This window comes from Melanerpes formicivorus, unplaced genomic scaffold (genome assembly GCF_026170545.1).
Source record: "Melanerpes formicivorus ecotype bairdi unplaced genomic scaffold, bMelFor1.0.p_v2 SCAF_1, whole genome shotgun sequence".
NCBI lineage: Eukaryota > Metazoa > Chordata > Aves > Piciformes > Picidae > Melanerpes > Melanerpes formicivorus.
The window spans coordinates 53,420,233-53,437,173 of record NW_027142353.1 but is presented as its reverse complement, the minus strand read 5'-3'; the positions used below and the strand labels follow the sequence as shown (position 1 = coordinate 53,437,173).

Below are 16,941 nucleotides of genomic sequence, written 5' to 3'. Positions count from 1 at the left end.
GCAGCAAACTTTTCTGATTTAATATTAAAAATAGACAGAACACTTAAAAAAAAGCTTTCCTGGGGAGATCCCATGGCTTTCCTTTCACGGCTCAGATAGGATTCCAACACAATTATGACATTTTGAAAATAAACAACCAAAAACCCAACAATTAAAAGGCCCTTTTTTGGTGTAGAGGAATAACTCATGCATGCACAGTGAAAGCTTCCTACTAAATAGATCATTGTCAAACAGGTCATGCCCTGTTTATTATAGTGGTCTCAGAAGTAGTGGGTTTTTTTTTTCCTAAGAGATATTAAAACAGAACTTGTCATGGTGAATAACTGTTTCTAATTCACCCAATGCAAGCACCAGCAAAGTGTTCTGCTGGTTGACAACTTACTTTATGTCAGCTTCTGTAGTAAAACTACACTGCCTCCACCTAAGGCATTTGCATCCCTACTCCTCTTAAATCTAATCCATGCCTGAAAGTAAAAGATCTCCTTTCAATGTATGGGAAAGAGAGAAGGAATGTGTTCAGTCTGTCTCAGGAACAACACTGCCAAGACCCATCTACTCCAACAGTTTGCCATGCTCATCAGGGAAAACTCTGTCCACAAATTAATTTTCTGGGGGTTTTTTGTTTGTTTGTTTGTTTTGTCTTTTCTTCAACATTCCACTTTCAGCTTCAGATGAAAACAGCTGCAAGAAATTTACTGTTCAACATTATTTTGTACAACTAATGACTTGGTTAATATTTCCAAGAATTTGTCCTCTGCCTTGTTATGTCCTAACATAATTTTGTTTTGGTACAGATTTCAACAAACTTCATCTTTTGGATGAAATTGTGCCTTTAAACTCTAGCACCTTTCTTTTTAGAGGAGGACAGTCCACAGCCAGCTTATAAATTACATAGAGTTTTAAAGACAGGATAATTAAGATGGCTGAGGTCTTCAAATTAGGAATCACATCAGGCATGTATTTTACAATCCCCTGACAGACAGCCAAATAGTCTTCAACAGAACAGGTAGCTGGGAGTCAGCAGAGCTACTCTTGCTTTGTCCTGATTAATTACAGATATGTAATTAATAAGCTAATGGCACAAAGTAAAAATAAGCTAATGACACAAAGTGCAGGAATACTCTTCACGTGATACTACTACATATCCAACTTTATTGACTACTTTTGCCATTGACTTTACAGCAAACTGACAGCTAGATCATCCTCTGTGATTCGTACTCTGATTTCAGCATTCATTTAAGCCAAGACGAATAACAATCCAGTTTTACTTATATATTTCTATCACTTTTCAGACTTTCTGATCATACACCTAAATACAGGAGGTTTCCTGTTCCTCTGGCTATGAGTTGCTGTTGACGAGGGATTGTGTATGTTTATGAGCAGCCCAAACCCTTTAGGTGTTACAGCCTGCTTTGCTAAATATAAACTGGCCCTAGCACTGTGTTGTTCCTTAATTTACAGGTTTGCTTTGAAATCAGCTTTTTGAGTTCTCAGTCTATGCCAGTATCTCAGGGTTTTTAGCTGAAGAAAAATAGAATCTCCTTATCACAAAGCAAATGCTAAAGGCTGAAGCAAGCAAAGCATTTAGCTCCCTTTTATCTGTCTTGCCTCTTCTGTTTTTTGCTTACCTGGGTTTGGGTGAAGAAAGACTGCAGGGCTGTATTCAAAAGCTTATTTGCCTTTCATTTCACTAAAACAGATTTACATCTACCTTCCCTGTGAGTCTGAGATAAAGGCACTGCTAAAAGAGTTGAACTGTTATTTTGCTTGTTATTCATTTTGTCTGCTTTGCATGGGACCAGCTGAACAAATGACAGCCTTTCCACAGGTACCCCCAGCTGTGATCATAGAACCACAGAATATTAGGGGCTGGAAGGGACCTTGAAATATCATCTAGTCCAAACCACCCAGCCCCCCCCCCCCCTTGCCAGAGCAGGATCACCAGATCACACAGGAATGCATCTAGGAAGGCCTTGAATATCTCCAGAGAAGGAGACTCCACAACCTCTCTGGGGAGCCTGTTCCACGTGGGCTTGTGCTCACACTGAAATCCCTGCTCTTTCCACAGTTTGGGAAGGATCACAGTTTGGGAAAGATCACAGTTGTGATCCAGTGTGCAAAGAATAACTGGGACAGCTGAAGAACCCCCTTTTGGGGAAGTGGCTGAAAAGTGGCTGAAAAGGCAATGAAATTCAGTATCATGGCAACTTCCCTTTCTGATGAAAGACCTACATGTGGCTGGTTCTTCTTCTGCTTCTTACCCATGTGTTCCATCCTCTCAAGGGAGCTTCTTCTTGGCTCCCACATCACCCAGACCTTTCCACCCCGTTAAGAATGGTGAGCAATTGTATCCTAGGCCACATTAGGATGGTTTTTTATTTTGCCAGCAAATAGAGGTTGTTCCCCTGCACTTAGCACTGGCAAGGACACACCTGGAATCCTGTGTCTAGTCGTAGGCTCTTCAGCATTAAGAAAGATATGGACATACTAGAGAAAGTCTAGTGAAAGGCCACAGAACTGATGAGAGGACTGGATCCTTTCTCCTATGGAGAAAGGCTGAGAGGAATGGGACTGTTTAGCCTGGAGAACAGAAGCCTCAGCAGGGATTGCTTCAATGTATATAAATATCTGAGGTGTCCAGTGACAGGACTAACAGTAACAGGCACAAACTTTTTCACCATGTGGGTGACTGAGCACAGGCACAGGTTGCCCAAAGAAGTGCTGACCTCCACTCTCAGAGTGGACAGGGTCCTGAGCATCTGGCTCTAGATGGCCCTGATTCAGCAGGGAGGTTGGCTGGACCAGATGATCTCCAGAGGTCCCTTCTGTGAAAAAAGGGACAATTCTGTGGACCAAGAAGAGCCGGTGTGATGCCACTACAGAGGTCCAACATGAATGAAAACATGAATGAAAAAGTGGCATTGGGTTGCCCTTATTCTTGACTGTTCCCTAGAGGGTGTTTGCTTGTGGGAAAAGCCCTTAAAAAGCCAGATAGACAAGCCTGAAGCAAAGCAAACAAATATGTCTTGCCTAATGACCTCGGTCAGTTTGCTTTAAGTATTTATTTATTTTTTTTAAACTACTCTGTAGTTAAGTACTCCAGTCTTGTTACCTGACACACTCTAGTACTTTTACTGACACTAGTGGACTTGCTAGCCTCTTGAAAGAAAGGGCTACTTTAAGTAAAGGTACTTAAGAGTCCTGGCACCTCATCAACAAGGAGAAAAGTATCTACTCAAAACAGAAATGAAAACAGAAGATGACAGATAATGAAATGATACTACCTGTCATCCTAGTATTACAAAACTTCCCTTTTAAATGAAAACAATGGTTTCCACAACTGACTATAGTATATCATTCTTCCTGTCCTGGAGTAGGGAGTAAGGTCTGAGTTGTGTGCGAGTGAAGGATGGACAGAAAGGGGAGAGAGGGAGAGAACAATTGTGCTACAAAGTATAAAAATACAAACATGAATCCCAGGTGTTTGATAAAAAATGGCAGTCGGTATTTGGCACCAAATTTGGTAAAAATTAACAGAAACTAAATACTGCTTGCTCCTATTGTATCATTATGAGGCTAGGGTAAAAAACAATTGCAACTCCTGAGCAGCTGTAAAATGCATCATACACCTCAGACCGCATGTTGTAACAACAAAAACCTTTTCAAAGCAGCCCTTGTATCTCACCCATTAGAAATCTTATCTACATAATTAAGCCTAGACTACAAAGGAGTAAATAATGTCTTTTACAACAGTAACGGGGCTAAATATCTGACAAGCTAGTTTTGCTATCTGTTCATCCTGTTCAGTGTTTTCATCAGTTTTTAAGTAAAAAACTTAGAAAAACTGGGGAGCTCTCCCTTCCTTTGGATGAGAAAGAGGCACATGATGCTTATCCAGCTACCTGTCTGACTTTGTTATGATCTTATTTCTCATGAAATACAAGAAAGGAATAGTCTATCCTTCAAACACACCAGCAAGTTTTAGGGTGTTATTTCTGTCTGAAGGATTACAGATTCTATTGGAAGCATTTTGCATCACATTTCAGTTTAGAGTCCTAGAGCACCTACTTAAATGTATTGCTAGTAACAGCGTTAAAGTTCAGTCATATGGGAAATAAAGTTTTCCTGTCCATTTGAGAAATGCTGCTGTTTGTTGGCTCTGGAGTGATTCCCTAGTCCCCTTTTTCCTTTTAGAAGCATTTGATCATGGGGAATAAACAGTCCTTGTGCTTTTCTAATGTTACTGTAAAAAAACTGGAATTGCTTTCTGCCTTCATTGGTCATCCATTCCTGCCACAGTCTTCCACAATTTTGCTCTGTAAATGTTCTACTCTTCAGTTCAATTTCTGCTGCTGGTTGCTGGACTTTTTTTGTCCCTGATTTTTGCAGTAAAAATGTCCATGAAGATTTCCAGAAAATCTAGCTCAACTCAATGACCCAAGCCAGCTTCTCAGCTAGCAAAGTGGAACCTGAAATATAGGTGAGTTTATGCCATGAAGTTTCAGGTATTTTGAAAGCTACATGTTCAAAACCCCATGAATAAGAGGTGCTCTGTCCTATACTATTTAGTGATCATCATAGGAAGGGATGTTGTAGAAAGACAGAATGCCAACAGCCCTGCTCTGCTGACAAACCTGGTCTGTTGAGCAGTCACAGCAGTGCACACCCACTCATCACTGAGCAGAGATGTAGGGGGGTGGCCCTGGCCAGTTGTTGGGCTGTGCTCTGGGCATCTTCCAGCTTCTCAGTAGCTTGAAATATTATTAACCCAAGGAACTTTCTGGAGAAAAGTGGGGAAAGCAAATGGGGCCAAACCTCAAAAGAATGAAACACCCATAGTTTTAAGTTGAATTTACTTTTGCCTTCAGGAATCTTCATGTCAAAAGTGATACCTTATCTTCTGATATATGAAATGCATGGTGATGGATGGCCCCAAAATATGTTCTGTTGAGTACAACTGTTTCCCTGAGCAGGCAGACTGTGTACTGGCCTTATCCAGCATTCTCAGCTGGCTTCCACACAGGTTTTTGCATGTTTTGGGAAAGAGACTGTAGTCAGGATCAAACTTGATTCCCCCTGGGGTGCTCATTGATTTCACCTTATTGCCTGTGGCAGGGCTGGGTGCCTGAACTTGTTCTGGAATGTTTGTCAGCTGGTTTGTCAAAGAGAAATCGGTGTGTTCCTGGGAGATGGACAGATTCTTCAGGTTGCTGGGTCCCAAGCATTTCTGGGGTTCTTCTTAAATTGTAGAAGTGTGCTGTCCCAGCTCATGCTTTCTTGTGTCTCTGACACAGGAATGTACTGGACACCTGCATGTTCTGTGACAGTTTTTTCAACAGTATTGTCCTATAGCTTTTGTGCAATCAGGTATACCATAATCTCATTCAGAGCTCGTTAGAGCCTGAGTTTGCAGTGCCTACTCATGTAAAATTTCCTCTCATTTGCCAGCCACGTGCAGATCTCAGTCAGCATCTCACAGCTTCATTTCTCTGAGGTGTTCTTAAGCTGCAAGTAACCCCATGAACAGCTCTTAGTAAGAAAAAGTGAAACAAAACCAAAAGGATCAGGAGTAGGTTTTAATGGAAAACTTCCCCTGTTGAGAAAGGTCACTGAAAGTCTCTGTTCATCATGAAATTCTCCAATCTGCAAAACATAAAACTGCTACATACAAGGGCATGTAGTGATAGGACATGGGGTAACAGCTTTAAACTGAAAGGGGGTTGATTTAAATAAGATATAAGGAAGAAATTCTTCACTCTGAGGATGGTGAGACACTGGAATAGGTTGCCCAGAGAAGTTGTGGGTGGCCCCTCCCTGGATGTGCTCAAGACCAGGCTGGATGGGGCTTTGAGCAACATGATCTAGCAGAAGTTGTCCCTGAGCATGGCAGAGGGGTGGGACTAGACGATCTTTAAGGTCCCTTCAAACCCAAACCATGCTATGGTTCTATGATACTGCCCCAGTTCCCACAACCCATCCACCCTTCTGCCTCATCCACTAATGCAAAGCTAGCTGTATGCTGTATAAGATTCACTTTGACAACCACCTCTTCCTTAAGATGACCAGAGAAAGTTAAGAAGATGAGGAACTGGAATAGTGCTTTTAAAATATATAGTTGTATTTACATACACACTGTATTGTGTGTATTGTTTTTAAAAGTTCTTGGGATTACATTCCTTGCTGCTGGGAAGCAATTATTTCCAGAAGAGAATACAGTCAAGATGATTTATCTTTCCTACAGATCTGAGACTATAATTTAAAGACAGAACTGATGCCTTAGGTCTGCAGGTCTCTATATTAAAACTCACTTCTCAAAATATAGGTGCAGAAACAAATGGCCACAGACATAGTATCCAGAAGATTTACAGTTTAGCTTATTAAGAACTCTTCTGGTCCCTCTTCTTGGAAGGATAGCATTCCACTATAAGCTTGGTCAGCTGAGCCCCTTGTATCTTTTAACAACACATCAATTCTTCATTATTGTGGTGGGTTTAGGCTATGCCTTTAAAATTTAGTTACAGATTTTGAGCAGAGAAGTAGAAAAATATAAATAAATCACTATTGGGTGTTAAGAGAAAAACTAAAGATTATCCTAAACAAATTCATTGGAGGGATATCTGCTGTAAAACAAGCTGTACCAAAACAATTGTTTCTCTTTTCTGATCTCTTCTCTGTTTGCTTCACTCAGGAAAGATTAACCCTGCACAATGTATTACTAAACCTTATGTCTAGAATAGATAGATTCCTAAAGGGAAAACATGCATTTTAAAGAAATTACACATAATTCATCAAATCCTTAGCTTTTTTTTTTCCTTACATCAAAATTGCTTTAAAATAGTGATCTACTAGAGAGATGCATATGGAGCTGCAGTTCTCAGGATTTCTGCTCTCAGCTGTGCCTCTGATACTTCAAATCCTAGGCAGTCTGTACATCCAAAAGAACTTGCCTTTCCCTCCTTTAACAGCTAGCCTTACAAAAAAGTAACTTTTCCTCCCTATATACCTCACCTTGACTAAATAAAATCTCAATGCAAAGAACACCAGTCCTCCTGGAGGTAAATCATACCTTGAACCTCTCACACCTTTTTCTCTTTCTTTGCAGAACTGTCTCTTAGCTGCACTATAGTCTGTCCCTCATAGGGACCTTCGGGCACCATCGGATCCCAGATGCTAATAATTCATAGTCACTTTGTTATACTGCCTGCAAGACTAGCAAAACCAAGTCAGGGAGAAAACAGAAATCCCTCTTTGACAAGGTTTGCCTAGTAGTAGTATCAGAAGTCATGCAAAGCAGGAGATCATAAACCACTAATTTTCATTTTTGCTCCATCTTCTCTTCAAATAGCTCATGTAGACTTTCAGCCATGAATGAATAATATCTAACAATTCCTCTTTGGAGTAAAATACTATTATCCCTGTGTATGTGAAGTTGAAAATGGACCACAGATTGTTAAATAACTTTCTCAGGCATACATAAGAACACACTATCTTATTGTTTCAGTTCTGGATTTTGAATCAGCAAGATCATGTTTGATAGAAGCAAGCCATTTATTTTAGAGGTAGAAAAAAATAGCTTCAGGCATTTGAGATGGGGGTAAATTTTATTTCCTTTTCTCTTAACAGTTAAATGCTAGAGTGATTTTCAGTAGAGGAAATAAAGCTTTAAAATCCCAAACTCTTCTCTCTAACAAAACAAAGGCACTTTCTTCTATTTGGATCATTGAACTACAATAAAACCTGGCAAGATACTGGATGAATCATTGCATTTCACTTTACCAGGGTGTCTGGTTCACAGTGTATTTACCTGGGAAATTGCAGATATTTTAAAGTGATCAGGTCAAGCTAGCATTAACACCAGGGACTACATTTACACCAGGAAAAAGAAAACAAACAAACAAAAGTAAATCAGTATATTTAAATACTCGTTGCCTTGAGTGTGAAATGAATCAGATGCAATGAGAGCAAAAGCCAGGCTAGGCTGGGCAAGACAAGGATGGAGAAGAGCATGTCCAGGAGAGAGAAGAAAAGTGGAGCATAAAATAAAAGATGTGGGAGAAAGTGAATAGTTGAGAATCAAAGGAGAAAGTAAGGGAACATGTGAAAAAATGCAGTGAGAGGTTGGGAAATGGAGAGGAAACTGTCCAAGGAGTGCTGCAAGGAGACCTTACCTGCTAGCTGAAACAGGCTTCCAGCAAAGTGGCCATGGGGCCAGCCCTCTGCCATGGCTGATAATGCCCTGCCATCCCCCATCCCCAGGGAGTGAAACTGAGCCCTGCAGGTGGTTGTCTTAAGGGTGCACGTCACTGCTCACAGAGAAACCACTTCTTCAAAAATGAGGGCCCAAGACCTGAGTCTGAAGGAAACGTCTGTGGGACGCGGAGAAGAGGGCCTCTCTGGGGGTCAGGGAGTCTCTTCCTTCTGTTGGAGGATGCCTCCACCAAGCCAAGCAGATGTCTCTGCTCTGGCTGCTCAGTCCTTGCCTGCTTCTTCAGCCCTTTGCTCACACTTCTACAAAAACATATTTTCTTGGGTAAATTTGGTGCAGCTGGCTTTTTTTTTTTGCCATTTCACCTCATTTCTTAATTTTTAAGCAGTTGTAGTTTCTGCTTTCATGCACTGGCAGTCTACATAATTTCTCTGAGTATTGATGAAGGGAAGAGCAAGTGGTGCTGCCAAGCAGAGCTAAAACACCCATCCAAGTGAAGTTTGAGCAGTGTCATGGGAATACGCTGCTGTACCTGTAGTCAACAGGCTGAGGGAGGTTTCCCATGCTGGGTGAACACTTGGTCTGATGGTGACAGAGGACCTGCTGCAGTCACTTCCAAGAGCAGGAGGATGCTGCCTAGATGGGGAGTAAATTTGCAGTGAGGGGCTGTGTTTACTCAATAGGGAATAGGGAACTAGCACTGTCCACAGAAAAGTTCAAACTAAGCTACAGCTGCTTTGAAATAATTTTGCAGATGACTTGCCTAGGGGATAAAAGTAAAGGCTTCAAGGCTTGCTCCCAGATGTGAGCCTCTAGGGACATTCTGTCTGCCGATAGCCTGTCTCTGCTCACTGCCTCTCTTGGACTGTAGCACTGCACGACCTGCCTCCTCATTGTCTCCCAGCCACTGCTATGTAAAGGGTCAAAATAGCTGGCCTGTGGCTGAAGTTGCTTGCCCCAGCAATGCCCTCTGGTTTGTATGGGGACAAGACACTGCAGAGGGGCATCTTCCCTTGGTGTGCATTGCAGCCCCTGGGCAGAAAGTGGATCCAGTTCTAAGGGATAAGATGAATCATATCCCCCAGGATATGCTGAGGGATTTTTACTCTTTGTTCAGCTGTTAGATTTTTACTTGCTAGGCACTAGACATCCATTCTGCGATTGTACAGAACCTGGATAAATGGAACCCCTAAGCAAATACATCCAACGTCAGTAGGTGTTGCCTAAAACCTGCCAGAGATGATGCCAAGATTCACATTTCATTTTTTATTGATACCTGGTAAATAGCTTCTTTTGCACTAGGGAAGATCAAATAAAAATATAAATTGACCAGAGCTGGGCAGGTGTATCATAGGTAAAAGTAACCACAGGAAATGTCTCAAATATAATAAAGACTGAGGCAATAGTTCTGTACTCTGGTGCTGAAGCCAAGTTTGTATGTGATGCATTTCAAGGGAAAGAACTGAAATTATATGAAAACTAGGGAGGTACATATTTGCAAAATAGATGCAAACATCAGGAAAGGAAGTGCATGATTCTATAGGCCTTAGACAAACAACCTCATGCAGGGAAACACTATGCTGGCAACAAGCTTTCCTGGCTGGCAAATTACTTTTTTGTTTGTTTGTTTGTTTTTTTAACTCACAGCCCTCACTGGTACACATTCTGAGTATGGATGAAGTTGGGAGACACTTCTGGAGTCCAGTCCCCTGCTCAAGGCACAATCAACTAGCATACATTACTCCAGAGCACATCCAGTAGGGTTTTAAATATCTTCAAGAATGCAGAGTCCACAACTTCTCCAGGCAATGCATTCAGCACTCAATCACCCTCACAATAAAGAAGTATTTCCTTATGTTCAGAGGGAACCTCTTGAGTTTCAGTTTGTGCCCATTGCCTCTGGCTCCATAACTGAGTACCAGAGAAAGAGTCTAACACCCTCATCAGATATTTTTATACATTGTTAAGATTGCCTCAAGTCATCTTCAGGCTGAAAAGTCCAAGCCCTTTCACATGTCAGATAACCTAATCCCTCATCATCTTCATGGCTCTTGACTCAACTCACTACAGTAAGTCCAAGCTTGTCTTGTACTTGCTTGTATCTCTTCCAACACTGCACAAGTTTTGCCCTCAGAAACCAGAAGGCAGGCAGATTGTGCTTCTGTTTTGAAATTACCAGACATTTATCCCCACTACTTACAGCTCATGGGCAGTCAGGTGGTATGGGAATGACTTGTCCAAACACTTAACATATATACAAAAGGAGTGAATACTTGTTCTTTGATTTCAAATTGCCAAGTGAGCTAAGTGCTTTGTTTTCTCTTCCACCTGATGCAGTCAGCACTGGAAACTGCTGCGATTTCATTGAAGAAATTTTGCCTTTCTGTGTTTCAGGCAAGGGAAAACTAACATTAACTATCTTAATTGTAACCATGAGAATCTGTTGCTGGTGATTCAGTTGATCTAGTATTAGAAGTCTTAACGGACATGGGATGTTTCCAGCTTAAACACTTATGGGAAAGATGCAATCATCTAGGATGGTTTACATCTACTGGATAAAGCCAAAACAAATAAAATTTTTTGACATATTAACTTATTCCTAAAGATGCTGATCTAGGGGTGGAAAGGGTTCAACAAGTGTGTCACATATGTATATGACAGTAAAGCAGCCTTCTGAATCCAACGGCATGAGATTTAACACATCCAAGTGCCGGGTTCTGCACATTGGCCACAACAACCCCATGCAGTGCTACAGGCTGGGGTCAGAGTGGCTGGAGAGCAGCCAGGCAGAGAGGGACCTGGGGGTACTGGTCAATGGTAGGCTGAACATGAGCCTGCAGCGTGCCCAGGCAGCCAAGAGGGCCAATGGCATCCTGGCCTGCATCAGGAACAGTGTGGCCAGCAGGAGCAGGGAGGTCATTCTGCCCCTGTACACTGCACTGGTTAGGCCACACCTCGAGTACTGTGTCCAGTCCTGGGCCCCTCAGTTTAGGAAGGATGTTGACTTGCTGGAACGAGTCCAGAGAAGAGCAACAAAGTTGGTGAGGGGTTTGGAACACAAGCCCTATGAGAAAAGACTGAGGGAGCTGGGGTTGCTCAGCCTGGAGAAGAGGAGACTCAGGGGTGACCTTATCACTCTCTACAACTACCTGAAGGGAGGTTGTAGACAGGCGGATGATGGTCTCTTCTCCCAGGCAGCCAGTACCAGAACAAGAGGACACAGTCTCAGGCTGCGCCAGGGGAGGTTCAGGTTGGATGTTAGGAAGAAGTTCTATACAGAGAGAGTGATTGCCCATTGGAATGGGCTGCCCAGGGAGGTGGTGGAGTCGCCGTCATTGAAGGTGTTCAGGAGGAGACTTGATGGGGTGCTTGGTGCCATGGGTTAGCTGTTTGGGTGGGTTGGATTGGTTGATGGGTTGGACACGATGATCTTGAAGGTCTCTTCCAACCTGGTTTGGTTTATTCTAATAAAGGTTTATTTATTCTAATAAAGTACTATTATCAAGCATTTTATGTCTCATCATGACTGGTCTTCACTGCAACAGTTAGATAAAGCCATCTCCAGTAGGAGAAACTTACATGGTAAGAAACTCCCCAGCTGGCACAATGAAACTAGACTTACATTTTAGTGCTTGTACTAATGTGAACTCTGTTGTAGGGCTACACCTCCTCCCTCCCACATTGTTAACATAAGTGTTAGCAAGTTTGCTGATGACACCAAGCTGTGTGGTGCAGCAGACACACTGGAGGGAAGGGAGGCCATCCAGAGGGACCTTGACAGGCTGGAGAGGTGGGCACAAGCCAACCTCATGAAGTTCAATAAGAGCAAGTGCAGGGTCCTGCATCTAGGTCGAGGCAATCCCAGGCACAAATACAGGCTGGGCAGTAACTGGCTGGAAAGCAGCCCTGAGGAGAGAGACTTGGGGGTGCTGGTGGACAAGAAGCTCAACATGAGCTCTCAATGTGCACTTGCAGCCCGCAAAGCCAATCAGATCCTGGGCTGCATCAGAAGTGTGGCTAGCAGGTCGAGGGAGGTGATCCTCCCCCTCTACTCAGCCCTGGTGAGACCCCACCTGGAGTACTGTGTCCAGTTCTGGAGCCCCTATTACAAGAGGGATGTGGAGGTGCTGGAAGGTGTCCAGAGAAGGGCCACAAGGATGATCAGAGGGCTGGAGCACCTCTCCTATGAGGACAGACTGAAGGAGTTGGGGCTGTTCAGTCTGCAGAAGAGAAGGCTCCGAGGTGACCTAATTGTGGCCTTCCAGTATCTGAAGGGGGCCTACAGGAAGGCTGGGGAAGGACTTCTCAGGATCTCAGGTAGTGATAGGACTAGGGGGGATGGAATGAAGCTGGAGGTGGGGAGATTCAGGCTAGATGTGAGGAGGAGGTTCTTCACCATGAGAGTGGTGAAACCCTGGAATGGGTTGTCCAGGGAGGTGGGCGAGGCCCCGTCCCTGGGGGTGTTTAAGCCCAGGCTGGATGAGGCTCTGTCCAGCCTGCTCTAGTGTGGGGTGTCCCCGCCCATGGCAGGGGGGTTGGAACTAGATGATCCTTGTGGTCCCTTGCAACCCTGAATGATACTATGATACATCATTAACATAGGCATTAGCAGAGGCACTTTATGGTCAACTCCTGACTTGCTACTTGATTTGAATTCAAAACCTCACCAAGTCAGAATGAATTTCTTTTTGAATGAGAATGTGAATTTAGTTTTGTACAGATATTTTTTTAGTAAAGACAACCATCTAGTTAGGCACCCATGGGTATCACCACAGTGGTTAGTCCCTTCATTCCAATATGCTGACTGGAATATTGGTTGTTCACAAACACTTTAAAAGAAGATTTAAAAAAAAACCAACCCAGACAACTAATTTTGTGGAATAATCTCCTCAAGAGCAGCAATTTCCCCTTAGACTTCAGACTATAATTGGTGCAATTCTGAACTAACAGGCTTTATTACTCTTCCTTCAAAAAATAAATGGCCAAATGATGAATTCTTGTCTAATATTACTATGGACTTTGATCTTGGTTATATTCTTTGCTAAATCCTGCTAATTTTTTTTCCTTAATGATATAATGATAGACTTGAAAGGTTAAATTCAGATTATGTGATACTCTTTTTAGAAGTACTTCATTTGATCTGTTTCAATAATATTAACCAAGGCCAGTTTTGTAAGTAGAGATAGTATCTTTTAATAGACAGACCAGTACTGTTATAAAGAACAGTGTTTGGGCATTACTAACTACTTGGTTGGTTTGACAAGATTCCTACCTACAAAATTATGCCTATGCCTTAAAAAAAATTCAAATCATGGCTACAATAACTCTATCCCATTCAGCTGCATTATCTGATGTCAGCCTGTACTTCAGGATCTGCTTCCATGTGATTTACTAAACATGCTAATTTTGGGTGGAGACAAAGAGAAACTGTCACTCTCAATAGCAGCTATGCCTTTCTTGCACTGGTTTGAATGTCAGGGGAGAGCTATTTGGCACTTGTGACTTGATTTGGCTGGAGAAAAGAGCTCTTGGCGGTGCTTTCCTTCCCAATGATTTCTCCCCCCACCTCTGTAATCACGTGATGTTCAGCTCTGCCCTTCTGTCAGAACTCATAAAAACTCTTGACACTTGGCTATGGCTTCACCGTGTGCACACAGGACTATTTTCCCATTTCTGGGTTGAAAAGCACAGCACAGTTAGGACTTGACTACAAAGTGGGACGAGACCCAAGGGCATCTTTTCTGCTTCATCTTCCTTCCTGGATCTCATGCAAAGTAAATCTGCGTAAGTGCACCAGCAAGGAACATCAGCACTCACCACAGAGGTGACAGCTTCAATTAACAGGGCACCTAGTTCTGTGGGGAAGAAAAAAAAAGAAAAAGATAGTATCATCAATCACTACTCTGCAGGAATGCCCAGGAAATGTCTGTGCACTACACAAGACAGCAGAGTTGGTTTAAGCAGATAGCGAATGGCTGGCAGGACTCCTCAGCACTCTGGCTGACCAGCAGGTAGAAGCAATAAATTCTGGAGAGGAACATACAGTCATGATTAATGAGAAGGTGCCAGGCTCCCGTATCAACACTTTGTAGCTGCAAGTCGGACTTCAGGCCAAGTCCTCTATCTATATAGTCAACAGAACTGAAAAGGCAGGAGAGGTGAGATTTTGCCAGCCACAAAAAGTTGTTCATGTCATCTTGAGCTTCTTCCCACCACTGGCTTGGTTCTGCAGGCCAAGAGTAGAAAGAAGAGATGAGTTGGCTTGATTTTCAGTGGCTCAGGTACACCAGTGGTGGTGGGAGAAAACACAAACATCCTTGGCACTATACTGCATGCCTCATTATCTGAGCACTCTGGTTGGCAGAATCACGCACTGTATTGCCCAGTCTCAGCTCTTCCTGCATCCAGTGGGAATGTTTGCAATCCAAGCTACAGCATGCAGGGAGAAAAAAATGTGGGAATACAGATGTCCATTAGTGGCCTTGTTTCTAACCTCACTGTGTATGTGCTATTAGACATGCATAGATCAACGAAAGAGCTGTGGGAAAAGCAGATTCACAAGGTTGAAAACACAAGTTAGAATACACTTCAGCAGTGGGAGTGGCTATGCAACTTAAGTCTTTGCTTGGAAGAATTAATTTCATGTTCAACCAGTTTACCCAGAAAAGACATTACCCTATGTGTATCATGAAATCTCTTGTAAGATAACTTGATATCATTAAATCCACAGTACTAAAGCACCAGATAAAAGATCCACAGAGCTTGGGAAAGCACCAAGTCAAAGATGAGATTTTTCTTCTTCCTTCCAGCGTGCTCACATGCACATATAATTTGTCCTCAGTCTGACCTGTCTGGAGGGAAGGAACATTTTTCCAGGGTACATTATACCTGAAATAAGGATTGATAAATAGCCTGCTGATAACCAGACTTCAGTGGAAGGTGCTATCTCTTCCCCCACATCTGACATTACTTCAACACAACATTCCCCTTTATGAACTTGTTCACTCCAAAAGCCCCATCTGCCTGATATCTCTGCCCTGTGCTGGCATTTTCCCAGGGCATGGATGAGCAGGATAAAGGGAGAAAAAGCAACACACTGCCAGGCTCCTGCTTTTCCTACTGCAACAGCTGCAGGAATTGTCACCTATGGGCACTGGTGTATGGCTAAAACAGCTCCCAGAGCAAGGAAGCTCTTGGTTTCCCTCCTCAGAGGCATAACACTGATGACAGAGGGCTGCACAATACACAGTGAAGTAATGTAGTGGACACCACATGTAGCTAAAGGAGCTGGGACTGCCTCTGGTCCATTTACTAAAACTGATCTATTTCAGTTGTCTGAGAAGGAACAAGTTGGGACTGGCTCTCATGGCTGTGGTTTGTCTGAGCTGCTACCCAGAGATCCCAATACAGAAACCCACAGTGCATTTTCCCACTTTTCCCTACTTTTATAAACTTGCAGAGGCAGTGAGCTCTTTGTAATAGAGCTGAAAGTAAAAGGCTAAAAATTGTTGAAGAATTGAGATGATACCCTCAGCCTGTTTTTCTAGATACCAGGCTAAAACTGGAACCCTGAGTCCAGTAGCATTGCCCTTCTCTATTTTATGATTTAACTTTTTTCCTCAGCTGTTCCATAAGCTTGGAGAAGCCACGGTTCTGACTTAAAAAATGGTGATCTTGAGATTTCAGCTTAAGGCATGCTTACTTCTTGAAGACTTTAAAGACTTTACCTGAGGAAGAAAAACTTTGTTCCAATGTGGCATTTAAAAGCTATTTTTTTAAAAAAAGCCTTTTTGCACAAACTGTCAAAGCATCTTGCAGGCAGGCTCTGATTTTCTTTGTAATATGAGGGAAGAACTATCACTGACAGAAAAAAAAAAATCATCTTATTTCTACAGTAAATGTTTTTCTTACCAAAATAATGTCAAATATGCTTTAATACGTGATGGTTTTCCCATTACAGCTATAGTTTCAGCGACTGCACCATAAGCTATGCCAACAATTTGACTGAGGGGAGGAAAAAAAAGAATCGTGAGTAGCTTAACAAGTGAGTCACTGAAAATTCAAACAAAATTCTCCACGCTCGGGGGAAAACACTTCAAACGTCCCCTTAAAAACAGCCAGCCAGCCGATTCCGCTCCTAGAGGGACAAAATCCCTCGGGCTGCCTTCCCGTTACGCCAGCAGGCAGGAAAAAGCCAACTGGCTGCTGGCTGGATTTTTTTTTTCCAGAAGAAAAGCAGGACACGACCTTTCGGGGGCGAAAATCTGTTGAGACCCTGTTGAGACCGCGGTGCTTTAAACCTGCGCCCCACGAAAAGCGGAGGAAGGCAAAAGTAGCAGCCGGGCACAGTACGACAGCCGGGCGGTCCCAGGCTTGGGCTCTGCCTTGCTCGGGGCCCCGTGGGAGGCGGAGGATGGGATGGGCTGTCACCTGCACCTGCCGTTTGCCCCTTTGAAATGGGCGCCAACGCCTTCGCATCGCGGCTCGCCCAGCGGCCGGCTGCCGCCGCGCGGGACGGTTAACGCCCGCCCGCGCGAACACAGCCAGCCCAGCGGGACGATCGGGCCGGGCCGAGTCACTCCGCTTCGTCCTCCGGCCTGCCTCACCCCGCCGGAAACTGCGTTTGGTCGCCTGCTGCTCCGCAGCTCCCGTCCGCCGCTCTTCCGACCGCTCCCGCCGGCGGTAGCAAAGAGCCCCTCCTCGGTCGCGGCCCCGGGCCCGGCGGCGCTACCCAG

At 43.5% G+C, this 16,941-nt stretch overlaps 1 protein-coding gene across 1 annotated transcript in view; it reads right to left on the bottom strand.

Annotated features, from left to right (window-relative positions):
* FLT3 (fms related receptor tyrosine kinase 3) overlaps positions 1-8,243 on the bottom strand; it is a 47,444-nt gene extending 39,201 nt beyond the window's left edge. The window contains exon 1 of the mRNA XM_068143471.1: positions 8,169-8,243. Coding sequence (XP_067999572.1) covers positions 8,169-8,223 — 55 coding nt within the window. The 5' untranslated portion in view covers positions 8,224-8,243. The remainder of the gene's footprint in view (positions 1-8,168) is intronic.
* Positions 8,244-16,941: the final 8,698 nt, after the last annotated feature.